The sequence below is a fragment of the Pyrgilauda ruficollis genome, unplaced genomic scaffold, assembly GCF_017590135.1.
Source record: "Pyrgilauda ruficollis isolate IOZ18807 unplaced genomic scaffold, ASM1759013v1 scaffold116, whole genome shotgun sequence".
Lineage (NCBI taxonomy): Eukaryota > Metazoa > Chordata > Aves > Passeriformes > Passeridae > Pyrgilauda > Pyrgilauda ruficollis.
The window spans coordinates 979,850-1,002,277 of NW_024509877.1; the positions used below are offsets into that span (position 1 = coordinate 979,850).

The 22,428-nt window shown below is 37.5% G+C and overlaps 1 protein-coding gene across 1 annotated transcript in view; it reads left to right on the forward strand.

The window, feature by feature from the left end:
* Positions 1-22,428, forward strand: part of PTPN3 (protein tyrosine phosphatase non-receptor type 3) — a 117,052-nt gene that overhangs the window by 13,034 nt on the left and 81,590 nt on the right. The window contains exon 2 of the mRNA XM_041483168.1: positions 16,856-17,010. Coding sequence (XP_041339102.1) covers positions 16,873-17,010 — 138 coding nt within the window. The 5' untranslated portion in view covers positions 16,856-16,872. The remainder of the gene's footprint in view (positions 1-16,855; positions 17,011-22,428) is intronic.

Sequence of the window (22,428 nt, forward strand, 5' to 3'; positions counted from 1 at the left end):
AAAGTATTTCAAGCAGGGAGAAAAACAGTTACAAGGTCAGCATTTCTCTAAATGAAAACTTTGTAATTTTTTTTTACCTGGTGTTGCTAATGATTTATTCTTTGTTGCTTGTTTAAATTATTTGATATCTTTATTTTCTTTGCATTTAGATCAGCCCGACTTTTTTTGTTTTCCTGGCACCTAACCACTTTAGGACCTGCTCTTGAAGTGGGCAGAAAGGCGTTTGTGTTGTGCTTGCTTTCCAGAAGAGATGTTTGATGTAGAAGCTTCTTATTCTTAGCATAATTGCAGCCATCACAGACCATGTTTGAATAGCGCTGCTCCAGGCGCTGGTGTGCTGTCACCTTTCTCTGGCTAGCTAGATTTATAATTAACTACTGTTTGCACAATTACAAATATTATAATTTAGGTGACAGCTCCCCTTGACAGGGCAGGGAAAGGGGAAGAAATCTTCCAACGGGTTAGTCCTAGAAGAGCGGAGTGGATGCTTTTGGACGCCTGCTGTCAGCATGAGCCCACTCCGGGCTTTCCCTGGAGTTTGTTCCGGGAGAGAGCGCCGGCTGCGTCAGCTCGGCTCGCAGGTGCTCTGGAAGCGCCCCCATCTCCGGGCGGGCTTTGGGAGCCTCCTGCCCGGCCCTGGTTAATGAGTAGCTTGGACCTCCGTGTTCCCAGCGTGGGGCGGTGTCACCGCGGCAGAGTGGGCAGGGTGTGCTGGGCTGGGGACCTGCAGCCACGCTTTTGGGGCTGGCAGAGGGCCCAGCACAGCCAGGCTTCTCTTCCAAGCTCAGCTTCCAAGCCTCTTTCGGAGGTTTGCCTGCCTGAAAACCAGAGGAAAGTAGCCATCTAAATCTGCATTTTTACATTTTTTTAATCCTTTCTTTACTGCATTTGTAATGGCAGTTGTATCACTGAATTTTGTAGGTTTGATAACACTTTGTAGTAGCTGAACTTCTAAATTTAGGGAAAAGTTCTACAGCCTCCTAAGGATTTCATTTTACTTCAACTACATTGATATTCTGCTCTTTCTGCTCTCCAAGTGTTTGATTAATTGATCAAAACAGTTTTGGGTTTTTTTCTGAAGCAAATTACAGTATGATTCCTCTGATTCCACCTACACGAGTACGAATGCACATTTCTTTTTACAAGCTTAGTATGCTACAGTGTTTGTATAATTTTGTGCATCTTTGATAATGTTGCCAGTTTTTTTCCTTCGTGGCTTAATATTGATCATTGAGCAAAAGGATCTTGGAGATAAGAAGGTGATAGTTTGCTAAACTGTTGCATACTGAAAGCTTGAGGTAGGAGAAAGTAATTATTACAGTCTGTGATGATGGTTGTAGTAATACCACCAGAAAGAGTTGCCATCCTTGCTCTTCTGAGGTTTTAATTTCCCTCTCCTTCTGGAGATATTAGTAAGGTGGAGCTGAGGAGTTGGTCTCAAAGCATTAAAAGTGAATGATGGCAAAATATTTTATACTGTGGCAGATCAAACCTTTATCTGTAAAACAAGATGTTAAGACCTATATTTAAGTGTAGTAGTGCATGTCTGGCACAGAGGTTAAGGTGTGCATGTGGTCACTGTTAGCTGTCTGTACATGAATAATTTGAGTCATGTTGGAGAAAAAGGTGACAAATTCAGTAGTAAGAGAATACCAGATAGGTGAATGAGATGCATCTGACTCCTCACCCAGCTGTGGAGATAACATTTCTTGAGAGTGGCTGGGACTAAGAAGAAGTGCTTTTAAGGAAGTACTTCCGACTCAGCATGAAATCATACTATCTAATATTTATGAAGGGAAACCCACAAAAGACACTGAAACTTCAATGGGCGTTTTAAAAACCAAGCAACCATGACCTCCCAAAAAAACCCCAAACCAGAATAAATGCCCCAAACACCATATTTTGTTTCATAATAATCAGTTAAAGAGTAACTTCTCTCCTTTTTTATGGTGTATTATATTTCTTTTTCTTGAGCCTGGTCTTATAAGCGCTCAAAAGAATATATAATACACCCAAGGGTAGCTCAGCTATTATTTTGGGGGCATAAAATAAGCAGGATGACTTCTGCTGCAGTGTTAGAAACAAAAACGTTTAATAAAAGGCAAAATAACAAACAGAAAAATCCGAGCTAGGTGCAGAGATCTGCTCCTGGTAAAAACACCTCAAAAAAGCCTCTAGTTCCTTTGTTCTCTTCTTTTTCTACCTGATTGTTCAGGCAGAAAAAGGGACTTTTTGGCTTCTATCCAGTTAGATGCCCTCAAGTTTTTGGTGACGTCTCTGAGGTCCTGTGAGGTGGCTTTTCACCTGATCATTGAGAGAAACTTCTGGGCTTCTTTCCTTTTTTGGGGGACAAAGGATAGTTTAGTCACTCTGTCATCAGGAGGCACACTCCTACAATGGTGGAAGAAGGAATTTGTACAAATCCTAAATGCATTTTTTTTCTTTGTTGCCTGGCACTGATCTAGTTCTTCAGGAGTAAACTTCATTCATTTTTTTTAAAGATGCTAGGTAATTCCCTTTCACTATCTTATCTAATTTCTTCTTCTTCCAACCTCTGCATGGTTGTCATACCTGTGTTACCATCTGCTTTGTTCTATCCCATTATGCTTTTATTCATCCAGCACATGTTTTTATGTCTGGTCTTCTGCTTATTCTACTTGAAACCCCCTATATTCTTCAGAGCCTGCACTAGTTCCTGATTGAATTAGTCTTATCAGTCCTGATTTATTTTGACATTTGAACATCATCTGATATAATGCTTTTGAAATTTATAGAAAGGGGAGCTCTTTCTTCATGAATATGATAAGAAATAAACCAGGAAGCATTCCCTTTTTGATTTTTCCTTGAGATTTTGAAGTGTTTCCAGCCAGAGCTCTGCTGTGAAGATCTCTTAGACCTCCCTTCCAAACATGCTGCTGCGATTCACTTTGGCTTCTTTGTGTTTGCTGGTTCAGGGTAGGCAGCCAGCTTGTCATTTCATTCAGTCCCCAGCAAAACTGTCCTGCCAATTATTCTTTCTATACTTGCAAATTGCCCTTACTTTGAAAGAATTTCTGTTCTTGTCATATTGCTTCAAGAGGGGGCCTCTATGCTGCTGCATGAATTTAACCCGGTTGAAGGTTACATACCTTGCAAGTTTTGGCTAGATCTGGCAGTTAATTTGCAGTGCATGCTGAAGCTGAATCCCCACCCCATTTTTGCAAGGGACAAACTTGCTTGGGTGAAATACTAGGTTTTATTAATAGTAGGAAAGTGTATGTGGTGTGGGTCAGAATTTGTACTTTGATTCCAAAGATCACGTAGCAATTGAGAACATTCAGCATGTGTAAATATTGATGTCACATTCGGAAAGTTCTCGTGGGCAAGCAGACCACTTACTTGGTCATGACAAGCTACCAGGAAAGCAATTAAGATTAAATAAACTGAGCTGGGTATTTTTATTTAGGTGTAATTTAGGGTAGGCAGTCTGGAATAGGGGTCATTACCTTTGTTACTGATTACAGCATAAGCTTATATATTAGAGATCTATGTAAAGATTTAGCTAATAGCTTTCAAAATCAAGTTGCTAATCTGTTTTATTCAGTTGCTAAGGTAAAATAAGCTTGATGACATTGAAGAACCCATTTCAAATTAATTTCTCCTTTAAAGCTTTCATGATGATCAGCTATTTCCAAGAAAAAAGGCTGGTTTGTCATTGATTTGCTGTACTGCTCATTTCTGGTCAATTGGCTAGTCTTTAGCAAAACTAGAAATACAGTGCTGTGTTTTCTAGTACTCCTTGTTTTGATGCCTGTCCTTTCAAGTGCACTTCTGGTGTATTGCTGGGTCATGAAAGAAATACAAAGGCAAAACACCATTAGTAGTTGTGGACTTCTGTCCTGTTTCTCATTCCAGCTGTTCTGTGATCATGGCTCTAACCTGATGAGATACTGTAGCCAACCCCCTCTACCTCTCCCAGCCCTTCTACATTAGGTTTTGAGGAATTTGCCTGTGGGGAGGCATTGACCATTACTTCTGCATTGCAAAAGTGCTGAGCAGTGAGGAAACTGGGAGAGATACCGGATCTCAGGACCGTAAGCAGAGCTCTCCTTTTTTTGCTCCTGTTTCAGTATAAACCAGCAATGCTGGCCTAGTGCCTGCATTCCTCTGTAATCGGTTGCCACAGCATGCTAAGATTGCTTGTGGGAAGCAGATAAATATTCTACCTGCCAGCCAGGAATACAAAAACTGAAATAGAAAGGCTTGGGGCATGTCAGATCTACTTGGCAAAATTTGGTGTGTTTGCTTGAAAATGTTTGGCATTGTCTTGTGCACTGAATGATTTGAAACTTAAAAACCAAACTAGCTTCTGAATTATAAATTTTGAAAAATAGCAGCACTTGATACATAGGGATGCATTCTCAAAAATGAGGTGGTTTAATTCTCTAAATTATGTGGTCTTGGCTTTGCATGGGAGTTTTAACAACGTTGTAAGCACAAGGTTGGAGAGACTTGCATTACTTCAGATGACAACTGGAGGCTTTTTTATAAATGCCCATTTGCTGGACCGCTGTGTTAAAAATGAACAAAAAGCACCTAAGTGGGCTGAATTACTTATGCCAGTGTTATGTCAGTAGGAGAATTTGAGAAGAAACAACAAAACACCAAAAAACCTAAAACAACCCCCCTTCCCTGCTGCCCAACAAAACCAAAGTAGTACTTCACCCAAGAGCAAGCAGTTCTTTACCCGACTCCTTTACAAAATCTCACTCTAATCCATTCCATTTTACTCCCATAAACTCCAGTTTGGGTTGCATGGCTCATGCTCACTCTACTTTGGTGGCCTCATGGCAGAAGATTTAGCAGGTATTTGTCTAAAAGCTGCTCCAATACACTCATCCCAACCTGTGATGGTGGAAGAATGCTCTGCCTTCCCTGGTCTAGAGACATGTGCTGCCAGGGACATGGCTGTCCAGCCTGAGCTTGGCACCAAAGCTGTGTTGAATCCTGACTGGGAGGTTACTTTTTGGCTCTTTGGAGGCTGAAGTTATTAATGTGTTGAAAGGAAGAAAATGACCAAGAGATAGCTGCCACTGGGTTTGCAGTGGAGGGAAGATGCAGGAGCATCTATTTTAGGTGAATGCTTTTTGGAGCTGTCTCCTTCTAGTGTGATGCACTATGGTCACAGGGTGTGTGTTAATCTTGTAGGGTGGTGAAAAAAATATTCTAACAGGGATGTAAAGATGTAAATGTTTAGATTTTGCTGGTTTGAAACATACACTGTTTAAATATTGATGGAAAACCAGAAAGCACAAATTGTTTGCAAGCTAGGACATGTTCTGTAGTATGTTTACTTTATTTTTTCTTCGCTGTATGGAGGAATTGCTTTCTTCTTTTAAATTAAGGATGTCCAAGCATGTGCAGGAATTGGAAAAATGTCTATGCAGTTTGGGTGGCAGTCTTGCTTTTTTTTGTTTGCCTACTCTCTTTGTGCAGGAGGAGGAGGACTTGTGCAAAAGCTACAGAGCTGCAGTCAGTGCTACTGCAGGTCCTGGAAAACAGTTTGATCTTATTGATAACAAATTCTTGTGATACTAGATGTTTTGAAGTCTGTGAAACAAACTGAAAAGGGAAGAAAGAGGTGTGCTTTGGTAAGCTTAAAATACAAATATTTCTGTTAGTCATAAATGCGGGAGGAAGAGCAGATGAAGAGAGGAAAGAATGGCAGCCATCTCTGGTGATTGTTTACAAAATGCAGACATTCCTAGACTGGCTTTCCACAGTGTGTGTTTGCTTCTTCTTCTTGACTTACAAATCAAATATAATGGGTTGGGTTGGGAGGGGCCTTAAAGATCACCTAGTTCCAGATCCCCTACCATGAGCGGGAATACCTTCCACTAGACCATGTTGCTCAAAGCTCTATGCTGCCTGGTCTTGAACACTTCCAGGGGTGGGGCATCCAGAGCTTCTGTGGGCAACTCATTCTGGTCCCTCACCATCCTCACAGTGAAGATTTTCTGCCTAATATCTAAACTGAATTTCTCCTCTTTTAGCCCAAGTCATTACCTACCCCTTTTCCTATCACTACATGCCCATGTAAAAAGTTGTAAATTGTCTGGAGGTGTTCTTCTCCCTTAGTCCCCTCACAGGGCAAATAAACATCTTACATGAACATCTTCGGTTTTATTAGTCTGAATATGTAAAAACAAGACATTGTGATCAAAGTATCAGGAGGTGTTTTAATTTTATCATGTTGTTTAGGTTTTGATTCTAAGATGCAAGAATTTTGCAGCACATTTTTAAATTCTTTCCTGAAGATCATGAGGTAGAACTTTGTGTAATTCCTTTGACTGGTTTTATGAGATTTGAGGATCTCCTGAACTCATCATTTTAACAGTCCTGGAGTATAAATTGCATTATAGAATTATAGTCTTTAAAGAAATACTTTTTTTCTGTGCATACAGCGTGAAGTTCCCTTCATAACATAACTTTAAATTTCCAGATTGATATTGTGTCCTTCCTTTTTCTTTTAAAGGAAGAATTGCTGTCATTTGATTATTTTATCATTTAATCTTTTTCAACAGTATTCTGTGGTTAACTGCAGATTGCCTGTGCTGGGTTTCAAATCCCTTTGAGGACCTTTTGAAGTCACAGGTTTTATAACAGAAGTTTTCTGTCATGCTTAATGGAATATATTTCAAAAGTTTGCATCACAATGTGTGTTATAAAATATATGAAACAGGAATGTATAGAAAATAGTCCTGTGAAGTTTTAAGCTTTAAGTTCCAAAATAAATGTCTGGGTTTATAAAGATAATTCATAATAATTCTGAAGAATTTTTTGTTCATTAACACAGTTTACAAGGTAGGCTTTCTTCTGAGATCTGAAATGATTTCTTGGAAAAAGTATGGTCTGGGGTTTTTTGTTGCTAGTGATGAGACTTTTTCTTCCCAAGCTTGAATGGTACACAGTCCTCTGTTGTGTTGAGAAGCAGATTGAGTATTGCCCACAGTGGAGAACACCAGGTAACAGTGGCAGGTCTTGATCTGCTTCTCAACTGTGCCCACGCATGAAGGAAACTTCAGTCATCTGTAATTTCAGGCTATTTCTTAACAATCCAGCACTGATTTTTGTGTGGAATTTCTGTTCTCTTTGAAAGCTGAGTTAGCTTTCTGTGGCATTAGTACTCATTAATACTCTCACATCCACGATTAAGGTGTTTTCTTTCCTTCTTTCCCCCTTGGCAAAAAATGGCAGTCACCACTGCCAGCAGCATCTTTCTGAGCTGACAGATTTAAGGGCCATTCAGTCCTTCTGTAGAAGAACAAGTTCTTAAGTGTATCCACAGTCCAGTTACCTACCCCTGCTTTTTCAAAGTTTTCAAAAGTATGCTTTTGAAAAGCAATTATTTCTGTGCTGGTCCATGTTAAATTTGGGGAGGAGGAAAGCGACCAGTTCACCAAATGTCAATAGTGCCAACATCAGAAATAGAATGTAAACATTTAGAATCACAGCCTTGTGTTGAGTCTCTACTCTGTTCTGTGTACAATCTGCTCTTTACCTGCTCCTTAAAAAACAGCTTAAATTTCTTTTGTTTTGTGAAGTACAATGACATCAGGCCTGCTGAAAAGACTAAAATCTTTGATAACTGTAGCTTTGACATGCAAAAATACTGTGTTAATTGGAAGCATAAATTATAAAAGGTCTATTTCATTTGTCTGGTTAACATGCACAGGAAAAATTACTCTAGACATGTATTTGAGATTTGAGGAGAGGATTGTTTTAGAAAGCTGGTGTTTGGGGTTTTTTTAAACATGCCTGTACTCATAACAGGCATTTTCTGCAGTTTGTGATTCTCTCTTTTTTTTTTTTTTTTTTTTTTTTTTTTTTATTTCATTGGTAAGCCATCATTGTGCTGCATTGGCAAATAAATGTTTCAAGGTAGATCAGTAGTCTTTTAGCTCATAGGTGGAGGAAACAGTTCAAAGTTGCTATCAAAAAAGAGCGTGTCTCGCACAGGGAGCATTATATGCAGACTTGATGCTTTTCTGACACTCTCAGCAACATTCTCAAAAGTGAAAGTTATATGTATTTGTTTATGTTATCCTATAGGAGGTAGAGATTTATATTAACCTGGAAGCATAGTGGATAGTGTGAGATTTGTGTGAATAATCCCAGTTTTACTTTAGGGTGTTTTTAAAACCAGAAGTAGAACAGGTAGTTTCTAGACTGTTTGATTTATACTGTGGATATAGTAAAAAAGTAGAATTTCCCTCTAAAAACATATTTTGGAAATATGTTTTAATCCTTAAAGCTTTGGTTATTTTTCTACATCTCATCCTGAATCTGTCATGCAGATGATTATAATTCTGCTTAAATATAACAGCTTTACTTGGCAGGAGAATTGATATGATGGTTCTTGTTTCATGTTATGCGTCATACAAAAGTTTCTTGACATACACTTCATTGCTAATGGAATACAAGGTATTTTTTGTATTTCAGTTTTGACATGGTGATTAATTTGATAACAAAGTTTTCTGAATATTTTAGTTGATTGTCTTTATAAATTTCAGTGGTGAATGCTTCTTTACTTCGTTTTGAAAATTTGAAGGCATAAATTATTTATTCCATATAAACTCATATATTTATGGGAAATGTTGATAGCTGGACACTGCAGTGCTCAGCTTTCACTTTGACTTAGTGTTCACTTCCACTCTTCAGTGTTGTTAGTGTAAGGCACTACCAAGCTGGGGAAGGTGAACTTTGGCTTTCATTCTGCAGTTTTTGTTTTGAACTCATGCAACATTGTTAGTTACCTCCCAAAGACCTTATTTGGAAAATGAAGTAGTGGTAGCCCTTGCATTTTTTGGTGAGATGATGTTCTTTTGTTCTCAGCTTAAAGCTGAGGTGGGCAATAGAGGAAGTCATTGAGTTCCTGAACGCTTTGATTGGCAGCATGCAGGAAGTGAAGTAGCATGCTGGTTACTGTCCTCAACACACTGGCTGAAGGTGTTATTTTATACTTTAAAAATAAACATCATAAAGATCTCTGACATGAGCACTAAAAACTGCAAAAAAATGTGAAAGCATTATAAGCGTGTCTTGTTCTCACCTGCATTTCACAGTATTTTAGCAGTGTAGGGAGCAGGTCTCTTGCTTTTTCTTCCCACTAGTTTTTCTGCTCTCAGTCATTCTGCATGCAGTAGATACCATCTCTTTACTTGTGCTAATCCTGTGTCTCAGGTCTAGCAATAATGTCTCAGGTCTAACAATAATTCTCTTTGAAATGACACATTGGATCCTACAATGACTTACCTGCATGGATTTATTGTATGTATGCAAAAGAACATTTGTGAAATTGGCATGACCAGATGTATACCCTTGAAGTTTGAGGAGTTATTCATACAATCTTGTTTGATCCTTTGCAAATGTTTACCTCATAATATGGAATAAAGGATGTTAAAAACACAAGATCTGAACAACACTGAAATTTATGATCAGTATTCTTTTTCCACCAATAAGCTCTTCTAGAATTTAGTTACCTTTAGGTTATCTGATTTCAAGATTAAGTTTTCAGATAAGCAGTCTTTGCTGCTGAACATGTTGCTGAAAGGCTGGGATAATCCTTGTAACCCCCAGTCCCCCATGTAAAGGCTATTACTATGTAAAGAGTATGGTTATTTTGGTCGAATAATCTCTATTACCCTGTGATGGCAGCCTGTTCTGCTTCTTCAGTCTTAACAGCAAGAACGATTGGGATGCCTGAAGCTGTGCATGTTTTACGACTCTTTGGGTAAAAATCTTTTTGGAAATCTTTGCAGGTAAAGCACACCTTTTTCAAAAGGGGAGGGCGGAGAGAAAGAAAGGGTCTCAGAAAAGTTGAAATGAAATCTTTGTCTCTAAAACTTGTATTGGAATGAATATATATGTATAAGTATATAAGTATATATATATATATAAGTATATATATATGTATAAGAACAAATGTTTGATGTGGCTGTTCCCTTTCTTAAGGATAATTTGGTCACTTAGTGTTTTTACTCTGCCACTGTAGGATGGTCCCCAACAGAAATTATGTTCCCAGTGCAGCTGCATGAGTGTATGTAGGTCCCAGGCAGCAGAAAAACTGCCTGGATGGGTGGCTTACTGTGGTGCATGGCTTTTCTGCACCACATACTGCAGCTGCTCACACTGCTGGCATTGCCTTCAGTGTGATATGGGTTTAGTGGGATCTCAGGGACATGTCAGTCAGGGTACAGTGTAATGCTAGAACTGAAAGGCATATTTCCTTTCCTGTCCATCTCTTCCTGTCTGTCTTTGGCATTCATGCGTGGTCTTGCTGAATCCAGAGTTTAAAATAGCTGGATCTCCCCTGAAAACACTTTGCAATATGGATTTACCAGGGTTGTGTTATAACGAAAAGCTAAATGAAGTGCAGGGAAGGCTTGCAAATCACTTAATTGCACAATTTTATGCACTAATTAAGCATCTAATGTCTTGTAGTTGTGTAGGGATTTTTTAAAAATTTATTCACCTATTGGATTCTCTTGTAAGAGGCAATGACTATTGTAGATAGGTAGGTACCTGATTCCTAGACATAGGAACAAATCTAGTTTACTTAGTTACTGGTTTTTAAAAGTGAAATAAAAATTCCAATTCTCTGCTGGTTAGAAGAGGAAAGAGTATTCACAATTACTTGTGGTCTGGTTTTTGTTTTTAGAATGAGCCTTTCTTCCTTGTACCTGCCTTCATTGAAACTAAAATGCTTTGAAGTACATTATGAATAAACAAATAGAGGTGTCATACTGTATGTGGTCTACCCTGAAGGATTATTTGTGGGTGAACTCCAGCATTAAGGGTTATTAAATGAAGAAGAGGTATCATTATATTTTACTGTGGAAGCATGTCTTCTCTCCTCTGTTCTGTACTGGTTCTGGTATATTATGGGCTGGCAATATGTGTTATGCCTGTTTGAGGTACAACTTCAAAATGCCTCTGTTTTTTGCATATATGGTATAATTTTGTGTGAAGAATCTCTGCCTATAGGGTTTTTTCCCTGGAAAACCTAAGACAATAACTACAATAATTTAAGCCTTATTAGTGCAATTTTTGATATAATTTTTAGAATATTTTGCAAGACCTTTTGATTGCTTACATGTCAGATAAATAATTTTGCTGTGCTTGAAAATATCATAGGTGTCAGCCGCTGGAAACAAATCTAAGAAAGCCAAATATTTAATTTTATTAATGTTGATTTTAACCTTGGTGTGAAGAGTCTCTATTATAATGATATTGCTGCCTTTCTTAAAGAGCAGTGGTTTGATAACTTGCAGCTACTGCTTTGGAAGTTGTGTGTGTATCTACATACATGCACCAACTTTCAGCATGGATATTAACCTTTATTCCTGTTCTAAGGAAGGCCATGCTGCAACAAGTCTTTTATTCTTTGTTTCTCAGTTTGAAGGTATTTTTATACCATAAGCTGTAAGGCTTAATCATCTAAGGGTTTCATGCTTGTTCTATATTTATGGTTTAATTGCTTTGGCTCAGATTTTTTTTTTTTTCCCCAAGTGATGTGAAGTTTCATCATGTTGCTTCTGGCTTCCACATTTATTTTCTATATAACTTACATGCATATGTCAGGAAAACTTTGTGAGGAAATAACTACAAATAAGGATAAAATGGTGACCTGCACACACTGCTCAAAATGAAGTTTATATTTTACTTTGGTTGTTGCTTTAGTAATGCCCAGTAATTTGTATTGTGGTCAGTACCTCTTGAGATTTTCCCAAGCAAAATAGAAGAGTGGAATTTTTTATTAATAGGGAGGCATCTAGTTTCTTATTGGGAATGTAGAAAAGATGAAGCATTTCCTCTGCAGAAGGTGGAAGCAGAACCTGGCTTTCATCCATAGTGACTAAAGCCTAATTCTTCTGTTTGGAAAATCTGGCTGAATAATTTAGTCGTTGTTAAGATGCACTGATGATAGATAGGGCTTTGAGGTGTGTAAGTAATTCTTAACCACATGGGCTGATGCATGCTGAAGATCATTTGTATCAGTTGTCTTAGGGATATACATTGTCACAAAGACACCTTTACTTTGTTATACCTCTTTCCATTCCCGTGTCATTTATTTTGTACCTTTTAAGTAAAGGAACAGATAACCATGAAATGTAACTGTTATTGAAAGGACACACAAGACTTGGCCATGTCTTTGGTGCTACTGTTTTCCCCTTCCTTGTCAGGGGTGGTCACTCAGACAATGAAAGTGGGTTGGAAGCACTATCCTTTTGTATATGACATTCCCACAGATTCTATAATATATATGATTTTTGAGAGGCCACCATTTTTGGTCAAGACTGTAATAAAGTGAGAAAACTTAGTGCAGTAGTCTTCTTCTACAAAAAAAAAAAACCCATGAATGTACCCATTTACAGGAGTAAATTATCCCTATTGACCAGAAGAAGTGGAGGCAATAAATAATTTATTTAAAAAAAAAAAAAACCACCCTCAAACAATTACAAACCCAACAAAACTATTAACAGTTGTACACAGTGGGATTATATGTAGAAGGCCCTTGAGTGTGTACTCAGCAAATCTCCCCGTGATTTAATTAATTGGTAAAAAAGAAGTTAATGGCAGTTATATTGATAATGGAGTCTTAAGTTTTTTAGCAGCAATTTCTGAGCAGTTAGAAAGAAATAAAATTCTGGTATGGAAAAAAAGTATTTTTAAAAATCAGTCTTCAATACAAAAGATGAGGAAAACATGTTTTTGTTCTGCCTGACTGCAGCATTACTGTAGGAGAAGGCATGCATAACCAAACTTGTCCAGAAATGTGTTTAATGTACTTGGAAAACATTAACTTCTTTCCATAACTGTACTTGTATTTGTTTCTCCTGTAAGCCTACTGCATGATTTCATTATGGGATAGAATTTCACATGTTTGTTTTATACTTTATAACTGTGAAAATAACTGTGTTTTCAGTGCGGTTTGTTTGTTTGCTTAAAATAGACCTCCCAACTTCCTAGATTTTTTTAGGGAAAACATGCTTATTTTAGCGAAAGGGAAACAAATATTGAAGTATTGACTTGTTGATTATATTAAATTGTCTTATAGTCTTTTTAAAGTTTGGTTTCATTTCTGAATCAGCCTTCTTCCTGAGGCTACAAACAGGAACTGAGATTTGCATGTAATGGCTGGTTCTGGTTGCTCAGGGCTGGAGGGTGATTGCTAGGGCTTAAGAGCCCTTGTCTTAGAAGCATGAGGTTTCTGGTTGTGCTGGGGATTTCAGTGGCCCCTCTCCCCTCCCCAAAAGCAGTTGCCATTGCAGGTTCTTTCATATGCTTCTACATGTTGCACTGGGGTCCATAAGCTATTCCAGTAATCTGGCTTGATGTAAAATACAGCTTTAAACAGCTCACTTATGGATTCAAAGTCATGGAGCAGCCAACAATTCAGCTGCTCACCTGTCTCCTGTTCTCCTTCCCGTGCCTTTTAGGCTAGGGATTCACTAAGTGTTTCCTTGCAGACTCGCTGAGCATGCAGCACACTGAGGTGGGACATGCAGAGTGGTGTGTGCAGGTTCCTGTGTGACATTCCTGAGGATGCTCACTTGGCACACTGGTGCTCAAGGCCATGGAGGTGGGAAGTAGAAGCTGTGGCTTTCTCTGCTGGGGACTCCAGCTGGTGACAGTTCCTTAGTGCTTGATTAGTCCCCTGGAGCTCCAGTTGACTGATAGCTGTGGCATCCAAACACTCAGCCATTTGTCCCTGTCTTGGCACAGTTCCTGTGGTCAGCTGGCTTTGTCGAGGACAGCCTCAGCTGGGGCTCTTTGCTTGCCATAAGCACAAACCATGAACTCTGTGTTCCTGGCGTGATTTTATATAAAATGGTAAAAATAAAGGAATTGCAGGTTTTCATTTGTGAACCCAATGCAAACTGGTCATGCTAGCAAGTTTGTAGTTCTCATGATGAATTTCCAGCTTACTGCTTCCCTTGAGGAATTGGGCATATAACCCAGCATCCAGCAGATCACCTGAAGGCGTTAAACCAGAGGTAACTGAAAAACTAGCACGAGACTACAAATTTCAAACTAAGCACCTCTCATTTTATAATGAACTGCAGTATGTAGGTTTGTGTTACTGTTAGTTCTTGGATAGCTTAGGTTATCCAGGAGCCAGGCTGGGTTTCCTACAGAGGAATCATGGTATGAAATGGACCTGTAATTACTTTGTGCTACTATGCACAGTCACTTAAATAAAAATCATCAGTTTGGTTTATTCAGGTTAATTTTTTTTTTATTTTTGCAGTTATAAGAGTTTTCTTTTTTTGCTGGTGTTTTTTTTCTTTCTTTTTTTTTTTTTTTCTGGATAGCAAGCACATATACATATAAATCTTATTGATGCTATTTTATTGGCTTCTGCATTTGAAGCTCAAACAAGTGAGCAGCAAGATCTGGCTATATTGTAACACTTGAAAAAAAAAGCTTTGCTGGAGAGGGATTAGAGTTAGGTATCAAAACATCTGAAGGGTCTCCAAGTGTAGTTTAACCTGAAGCATGTTCTGCATTAGGGCTTCAGGGGCTGAGCCCTGTTTGCTCCCTCTCTCTGGGTAGAGCAGGAGCAGGGTGCTGGAGACTCCTGTGGACTGTTGCGCTCTGCTGAAGCCTGACCAAGTTTGAATATAATTAGGGCATAGAGAAAGGGAGTGGTAGAAGTGTAAGATAGGTTGGGTATTATAAGCAAAAGGCTCAAATAGCCTTTTTTCCAGGAATGGAGAAGTCTGTGTGCTGGGACCATTAGGTGTTGCAATGCAGACCGAGCCCTTAAGGCCAGGCTGATGAAGCTTTGAATCTGGCTACCAAAACATCCTCTCTCATCTAGTGTCTGACTCACAGTGAAGGATAACCTTCCACTTACCCATCAATGGACCAGTGGGTAGAGAACTATTTCTGCAGGTGAGCACAGTGCTGAATAAATAGTTCAAAACTTAGCTGCTAGAAAATTAGAGACTGTGAGATTGAAGGCTTCCTCTACAATCATTGTTTGTCATCAACTTTCTGTATACTCTTGATAATTGGATAACTGTATGTTTTATTTAACATCAATCATTCCTGAATTAACCCATTTTTGGATATTAAAAAAACCTAAAACCAAAACTATTATTAAATGCAGACTGTATATCAAGAAAAGTTTCAAAGCAATAGGAGTATTTGGTGGTTTATATGGAAATATTTTTAATAATTATCCTAAAGATTACCTCTTCCTTTTTATCCCCTCATTTAAAAAATAAAAGCCAGATAAAAGAAACATCTAAAACTCCCAACCCACACCTTTTCTGAGGGAAAAAAAAATGCATGCTGGCTAAAAAATGAGTCTTCATACCTTACAGTTTTGATTTTAGAAAATATACAATGGTGAACTATCAACTGGCTGACAAAAAAGCCCATGAGAGTGTTGTTGGAAGTGTTGAATGCTAATGTGTGTCTGACTTCTGAGCTGTCTGTGAGAAGGCAATTGTTTTAGCTGCTTCTGAGTATAGATTACACAGAGTTGAGTGGAGAAGGATCACTGCGCTGCTTTGTTGTCTTTGCAACCACAAAAAGACCACTTTATACAATTTTACATTTCATGACTCTTCATGCTTTTCATGTTTCATTTTCAAAGAGCTATGTAGTAGAAGCAATGCTTAGGTATTTTAAGTGATTTTTTTTTTCCTAAATTGTTCCATTTCTGTAGCTGCATAAAAGAAAATCCAGCCTGTGTTTTAAGGCAGATACACAAAAAAGGGGAGATGGCAAAATAGTGCTCATATAGGTCCTGTCTAGCTTGGCCAGCAGTCTACATAACACTGATATTATGCAAGTCCCTTTGTAACTATCCTCTTATAAGTGAGGAATGGTTTGGTAATTGGTATGGTAATTAACCTGGAAAACTATCCTCTGCTTCGCTTGCCAACTGGCTTTAAACGCTGTGATGTTAATTGGTAAACTGATCCAATGAAGAGAGGCTTGAAATGTTTACAGCCTTGTCTGAATTAAATTCACCTCTTATTTCAATGAATGGCTTTTTCTGTTTGATGGGATGTTATTTTGTTTGTTTTAATTTGTAAATACTGTTTTTTAGAGGTTTGGTTTTCATGAAGAGTTTGTTTGCTTTTTTTTTTTTTTTTTTTTTTTTTTTTAAAAAAAACTAAAAAAAAAAAAAAATTTTTTTTAAAAAAGCCTAAACAACAAAGTAAGTTTTTTCTTGTCGCATGTTCTTCTTTGATATGAATTTCTGGCTTCATGAATTTATGTATGCTAGACTGTGAAAGATTGACATGTTCTGAGAGTTAGTTCTTCTTGCCTTACATATGGTGTTTGCGTATATATTCCTGAAACAGTGTTACTTGATAGAACTTGATTTGCATTAACTCAAGACTGTTTTGTCAGTTGGAAGTAAACAGAATTATTGTAGTGGAACTTGTATTGTAAATGCAGAAATATATAGGAAATGTAAAAGGTGGTAAGGTATTTCCTAGTTACAGATGATGAAAACTTGTCTTGATGTTGCCTTCTTACTTTATAGTAGGTATTTGGGGTTTTTTACTGATTTAAACTGAGGCAGTGACTCATGCCTAACCCAGGTATATATTGCAGGGATTACCTGTAATTCTCTTGACAACATTCACATTTACAACATGGGAGCCCCTCTGTATTTATGCATTTATGTTCTGGTTTACAACAGGCTAATTTTACAACTTGTTCTTCTCTATAAGAAGCATTTGTTAACTTGGGGTGTAATGAGGTCTATATGATGTTGTAAGTTACTCTGAAAAGCAAACATAGAGAATTCTAAGAACTGTCATTAAACATAATTTTTGTTTTATAGGTTATTCAGCAATAGTTATGAACTCCCGTTTACGAGCCTTAGGTGGGAGGATAAATAACATACGAGCGTCAGAGCTACCAAAAGAGAAAACCCGATCAGAAATAATCTGTAACGTCCACTTTTTGGATGGCTCAGTACAAAGCTTCAAAGTCAACGTAAGTTTGGAAAACTTTATTTTTAAATACATAGAAATTTGTTTGAAAGCTGCAGATGAAATACGGGACCCTGAGGCATGGTATCTCCAAAAGATGTTGAAGATGTAGCTTTGTCATAACAAATTGCACAATTACTGCTTATGAAGTGGATTTAAAAAGTGCTGTTTTAATTTACTTTCAAGCCAACCAACTTCAGTGTCATAAAATCATGGCATGCAGATTGTATCTGGAAAAAGGTCTTCTATTTGATATGGGAACCACGAAGAAACAGATATGGTGATCATTATCAACTATGAATAAGTAATTAATATTAAAAGGGAACTCCTGAACTGGGATGTGCTTCTGCTTCAAAGGACTAGTAAAAAGGACTCCTCCTTATAAATTCCTGTAGTGATGTCAGTACATATTTTCAGAAATGCAAAGGTGATATAAACAGTGAAGATGTTGTGGCTTAGTAGGACTGTTCTGTTCAGTCTTTTGTACTTCAATACAGTCTCTTTATTTGGGTGTGGGGAGGGAAAGGGGATTAATGGAGGTTTGTACTCTGTATTTTTATTGTATTCTATTGTGCAAGGTTTATAACCCTTAGTACTGATTTAAAATATCAGTTCATTTTTAAATGAATGCAAGGGAAACTTCTCAATCAGCTTTAAACAGAATTATTTCCCCATGCAGAAAAACTGTGGATAAATTTAAGTAGAATTGTGTGTCAGATTGGTATGCATTTCTTTATATGATACTTATTTTATCCAATTTACCTTATTTGAGAAGAAGGATTTTGCTGAGGAAGCTGTACTGTTTAGGTATCTTCGACTACACTATGTTTTCTAACAGGACATTCAAAACTGCACCCAAAAGTTGTATTTTCCGGAGTCTTATTACAGTTCTTTGCAGACTGATTTTGTTTTTGTCTGTTGGATATTGGATATTAATTGAAACATAAATTTTCTGATAGGTTAAAAAGGTTATTTTCACCATAGTATATCCAGAATTAGTCTCATTTTAGTATATATTTTGCATGCTCTGTGTTCATATATGTATGTAATATTGGGGAGTGGAGTAGACGGAGAGTAAGTAAGAGAAGGACCAACATGTTAGTATACAGTTTCCATTGTTTGTCTCCAGCATGCCCTAGGAATTGTCTTGTCTGTCAGTGAGCTGGCATAATTGCCCCCTGCCCTGCACAAGGCTCTGTGTAAAGTGAAGAATTCAAAATGGTTTTAGAGCCGTGCACAGTAGTATATTTGTTCTTTGTAAACAGACGTTTACACAGCTTTAGGTGTAGTGCTTGGCCTGAAGTCCAGCACTATACAAGTGAAATTTGCTCCCCATTTCCTCCTTTAGGCAGTGAGTGCAAAATGGGAACCACTGAGGAACTGTGTAGACCTTAAAGCAGCCTTCTGATACCTAAAGAAAGCTGGAGGGGGACTTTGTACAAGAGCATGTAGTGATACAACAAGGGCGGGGACCAGCTTCCAACTGAGAAAGGGTAGATGTAGATGAGTTCTAAGGAAGAAATTCTTTGCTGTGAGGGTGGTGAAGCACTGGAATGGGTTGCCAAGAGAAGTTGCAGATGTCCCATCCTTGAATGTGTTCAAGACCAGGCTGGATGGGGCTTTGAACAACTTGGAGTAGTGGAAGGTGTCCCTGGCCATGGTAGGGTAGTTGGAACCAGATGATATTTAAGGTTCCTTCCAACCAAAACCATTCTATGATTATTTTAAGTTCTGAACCCAACTGATTTCTCTCCCTCCCTTCAGCATATCCTTAGGGTATCACTGCTGGTTACCTCCTCCATCCAGGAATTGTAAGGGCCTCCTTTACTGCAGCTGAGATGCTGAACCCACATAGGGGTGATATAAGACTCATTACTGCTCTACATGAAACAAGCAGGGAGTGCAGCTACCCTGCTGTGTTATGGACTAAGAAAAGGGTTTCGCAGATTTATGTTCTTTGAGTACTGAGCTGGTAATGAGGGAGGTTGCACTTTTCTGTGAGGATGGCCCTTCTTGATTATCTAACCTTGATATCAGCCCAGGAATAGGCTTTGCCACACTCTAGTAGTGTCATAAGGTCCATTTTTCAAAAATATGGGAAACCAGCTGCAGAAAATTAGTATCCAAGTTTTGCTTACGTTAGCAGAAAAATTCAGCCTAACTCTGTGTTTGTGTGTTTATTTTAATTGCCAACATAATTCAATTTTATCTGTGTGAGCAAAGAATAACTTGGGTCTGCGGTCAGTCTGGAAATCATCTGGTCATGAACTGAAGGGCATGTACTTATTGAAAAACAGCAAGTTTTGCTTTGAACAGATTTTCCCCACTAGTGAAGTCTTTCTGTGTTGCTTTACAGAAACTGTTTCTCGTATCAAGATGTTTTTCTCCACATTTAATTCATTTCTGGATGGCATGTTAATTGACAGTTCCATATTTTAAAGAAATTAAATATGCATATAACATGGCATAATTATCCAGAAGACAAATTAGCAGAAATGTATTAAATGATGTAGTAGTACTTTATTAAAATGACATAGATACAAGGTCCATGGTTAAAAGCCCTACTATGTCTTTTGGATACTTAAAATAAGTTTTCTACTTTTTTTTTTACTTTCTCTGCTTTTACAATTATCGCTGAAATATGTTGAATTTTTTGGAGAATAGACCTGAATAGGATCACCTCTTCTAAAGCATAGAGTTCAGTGTTTTCTCTTTAAAATAACTTCAATATTATCAGTGGAAAATTAAGGTTGGGAATTCTTCAGGGTTGTTTGTGGTCTAGTGGTACCTGGTTCTGATCTGTGAAGGCTCAAAGCTTGGATAGATGTTTTACTTTGAACTAACATTAGGCTAATATTTACATATATATAAGTATGCTTTATGTTCATTGACATAATTATATTTTTCATCAACAAATAGTAGAAAGTAAAAGTGGAAAAGCAGAATACTTGAAGCTTGGCCTTTGTCCATATAATAGCATAAGTGGAATTGGAGAGTTCTCCCATTCTAATGACAGTGTGATAGAAACAACTGAGCATTGCTTTGTCATGTAGCAGCTCTCTGAACACAGAATTCATACTGGAAAAGGATTTCTTTCTTTCAAAGTCATAAGGGGATTATATAGGAAAATAATATTAAAAAAAGAAATTTCATAGGTAAGAAGAAACTTAAGATAAATTTGCTGTAAGTTTAAACAAATAGATATCCTTATGTTGTCATCTCTGTTGTCTTGTTGACAATGTAAATATGCTCAAGACTACAAAATATGGGGTGGGTTTAAATTTAATAGAAAGATAATTGATTAAATAGTCTAAACTTACAGCACTGAGAACAACTTATATATTTTGGAATTTAGTACTAACATCTTTAAATGTTGGTATCTTAAATGATGGTATCTTAAAATACTGAATCTTTCAGAGAATAGAACAGGGAGAATAGATATAAAACTTTCTTTTCATTATCTAGGAACAAGAACTTTATAGAACCCACGGAGATGATTTTCATCAAAATTTGTAACCAAATGGCATGGCACTTTTGCAGCTATACCTATGTTTCTTTCTTCTTTGTCATTCTGATTAATAATGCTTCAGATGTTTGTTTTTCCAGTGATTCTGTCTGTAGGAGGGTGAATAAAACCCAAGTATTGTAAAACTGGACAAAGGAAAAAGGAAGGTAGATTTTGCATGTGGATATAGCCAGAGGAACTTTCTATCTATTGAGAAGCCTGAAGATAGCTGGATTATTTCCTTTCTTAAAAGTTATTCTTGTTAATCATTTATCCCAAAGAATACTGGTATTCTGACCAGCTGTAAACAAAGACTTAATTGCAAGAGAGCAGTGCCATTTTTCTCCTGGACTTGTTAGTTTGGCAGAGTAGTGAAGTGATTGGCTATTTTGTTCAATCTGTTATATAAAAGTGGTATACTACAGTTTGAGTGAGCCTGAAATTTGGATTCATGGTATCACAAAGAGTTCATCAGTATAACCTGTGGTATGTCCTGATTTTAAGTCATCATTATCAAGAAAATTCGCATGGGAGAACAGACAGACATTCCACTACATTGCTTACAGTCCTCACAGTATGTTAACTATGCAAGGCTGACATGGCCTTTCTTGTTCTACTGTTATGTTTCAGTACTTAGATGGAACGTGTCCAAAGTCCAGGCAAAGAATAGAAGGTGCATGGAAGCTGAGAGTTGGAAATGTCCTTTCAAAACCACATTTGAGGCAAAGACTCGACTGCATTTAGTGCTGAATGTTGCACTTGGCTTTAATTATATCCAGGCTTTCTTGAAGCTTCCCAGTAAATTTCAGTTGTTTCAGTTTTATGCTAAGGTTAACTCACCTCTGTCCTTATTGTCACCTCTGTCATGTTATTTTCATATAAGACTATAATGCAAGACTTTTTATAAGACTATAATGCATAGGCATTTCACCTGGAGAAAATGTTAGCTGTCATTCTGATATATTGACAATTTGCTGATATACCATGTATGTGTGTGTTTAATAGGTATTTATTATATTATATATATTACATTGTGCAATAATGCAAATCTGTCTTTAATTTTGATATAAACATACAGGATTTTCTGGTTTTGCTCTACTTTGACTCATTTACCAGGAATGACCACTTGGGAAGCATCTCTCAAGTAAACTGACTTTTGAGAAGGTGTAAAACTGACAGCATCAGATCACTTCTGAATTGCATTGTCTGTCTGGGTTAATGTTTTTGTCTTATTACCTGGAATTTTTGCTTTTAGACTAGTTGGCTTTTAATAATAGTGCTTCCATCTAGAAATAAAATTATGAGGTTATAATAATTCAAAAAGTTGCATGTATTGAAGCTTGAATTGTAAGGAATGTTTTTCCTTTCCTTGCACCTCAGTTAAGTTTCTTCTTCAAGTATTTGAGAAGGAATATGATGGTTAAAATGAACACCCACAATTACTCTTGGTATATTTAAAATAATGGACAGAGGTACAAGTCTTAGAGGTTCTTTTTGATTGTGGATGTCAGTTTTATAATTTTAAACCAATCATAGAAAAATGCAATTATGCAGAATTTTTTCTATGTCTGTCACCAGGTTTTCCTACTGGGTATTGTTTAATAATACAAGATGGTTTAATGCTACTCTGTGTCCCTGCATGTTGAAAGAACTGCTGTATGAAGTTTCAGGCTGGCAACAAATATTTAGTCTTGTATTGTATCCGGTCAGTATACTCTACTGGAAAGCAGTAAGTCAGTATGAAATTTGATGATGCCTCTGAGGACAGTGAGAAAGTGATCTGCCCTACAGCAGGCTTGTTAGTCTTAGCCCTTTGTGGGGCAAGACTTCATAATAAATGCTGAAGGAAAGAATTAGTGGAGGGAAAATTTTTCCGAAGTTAGAATGGAATGACTAACCTCATATATATGTTTGTTT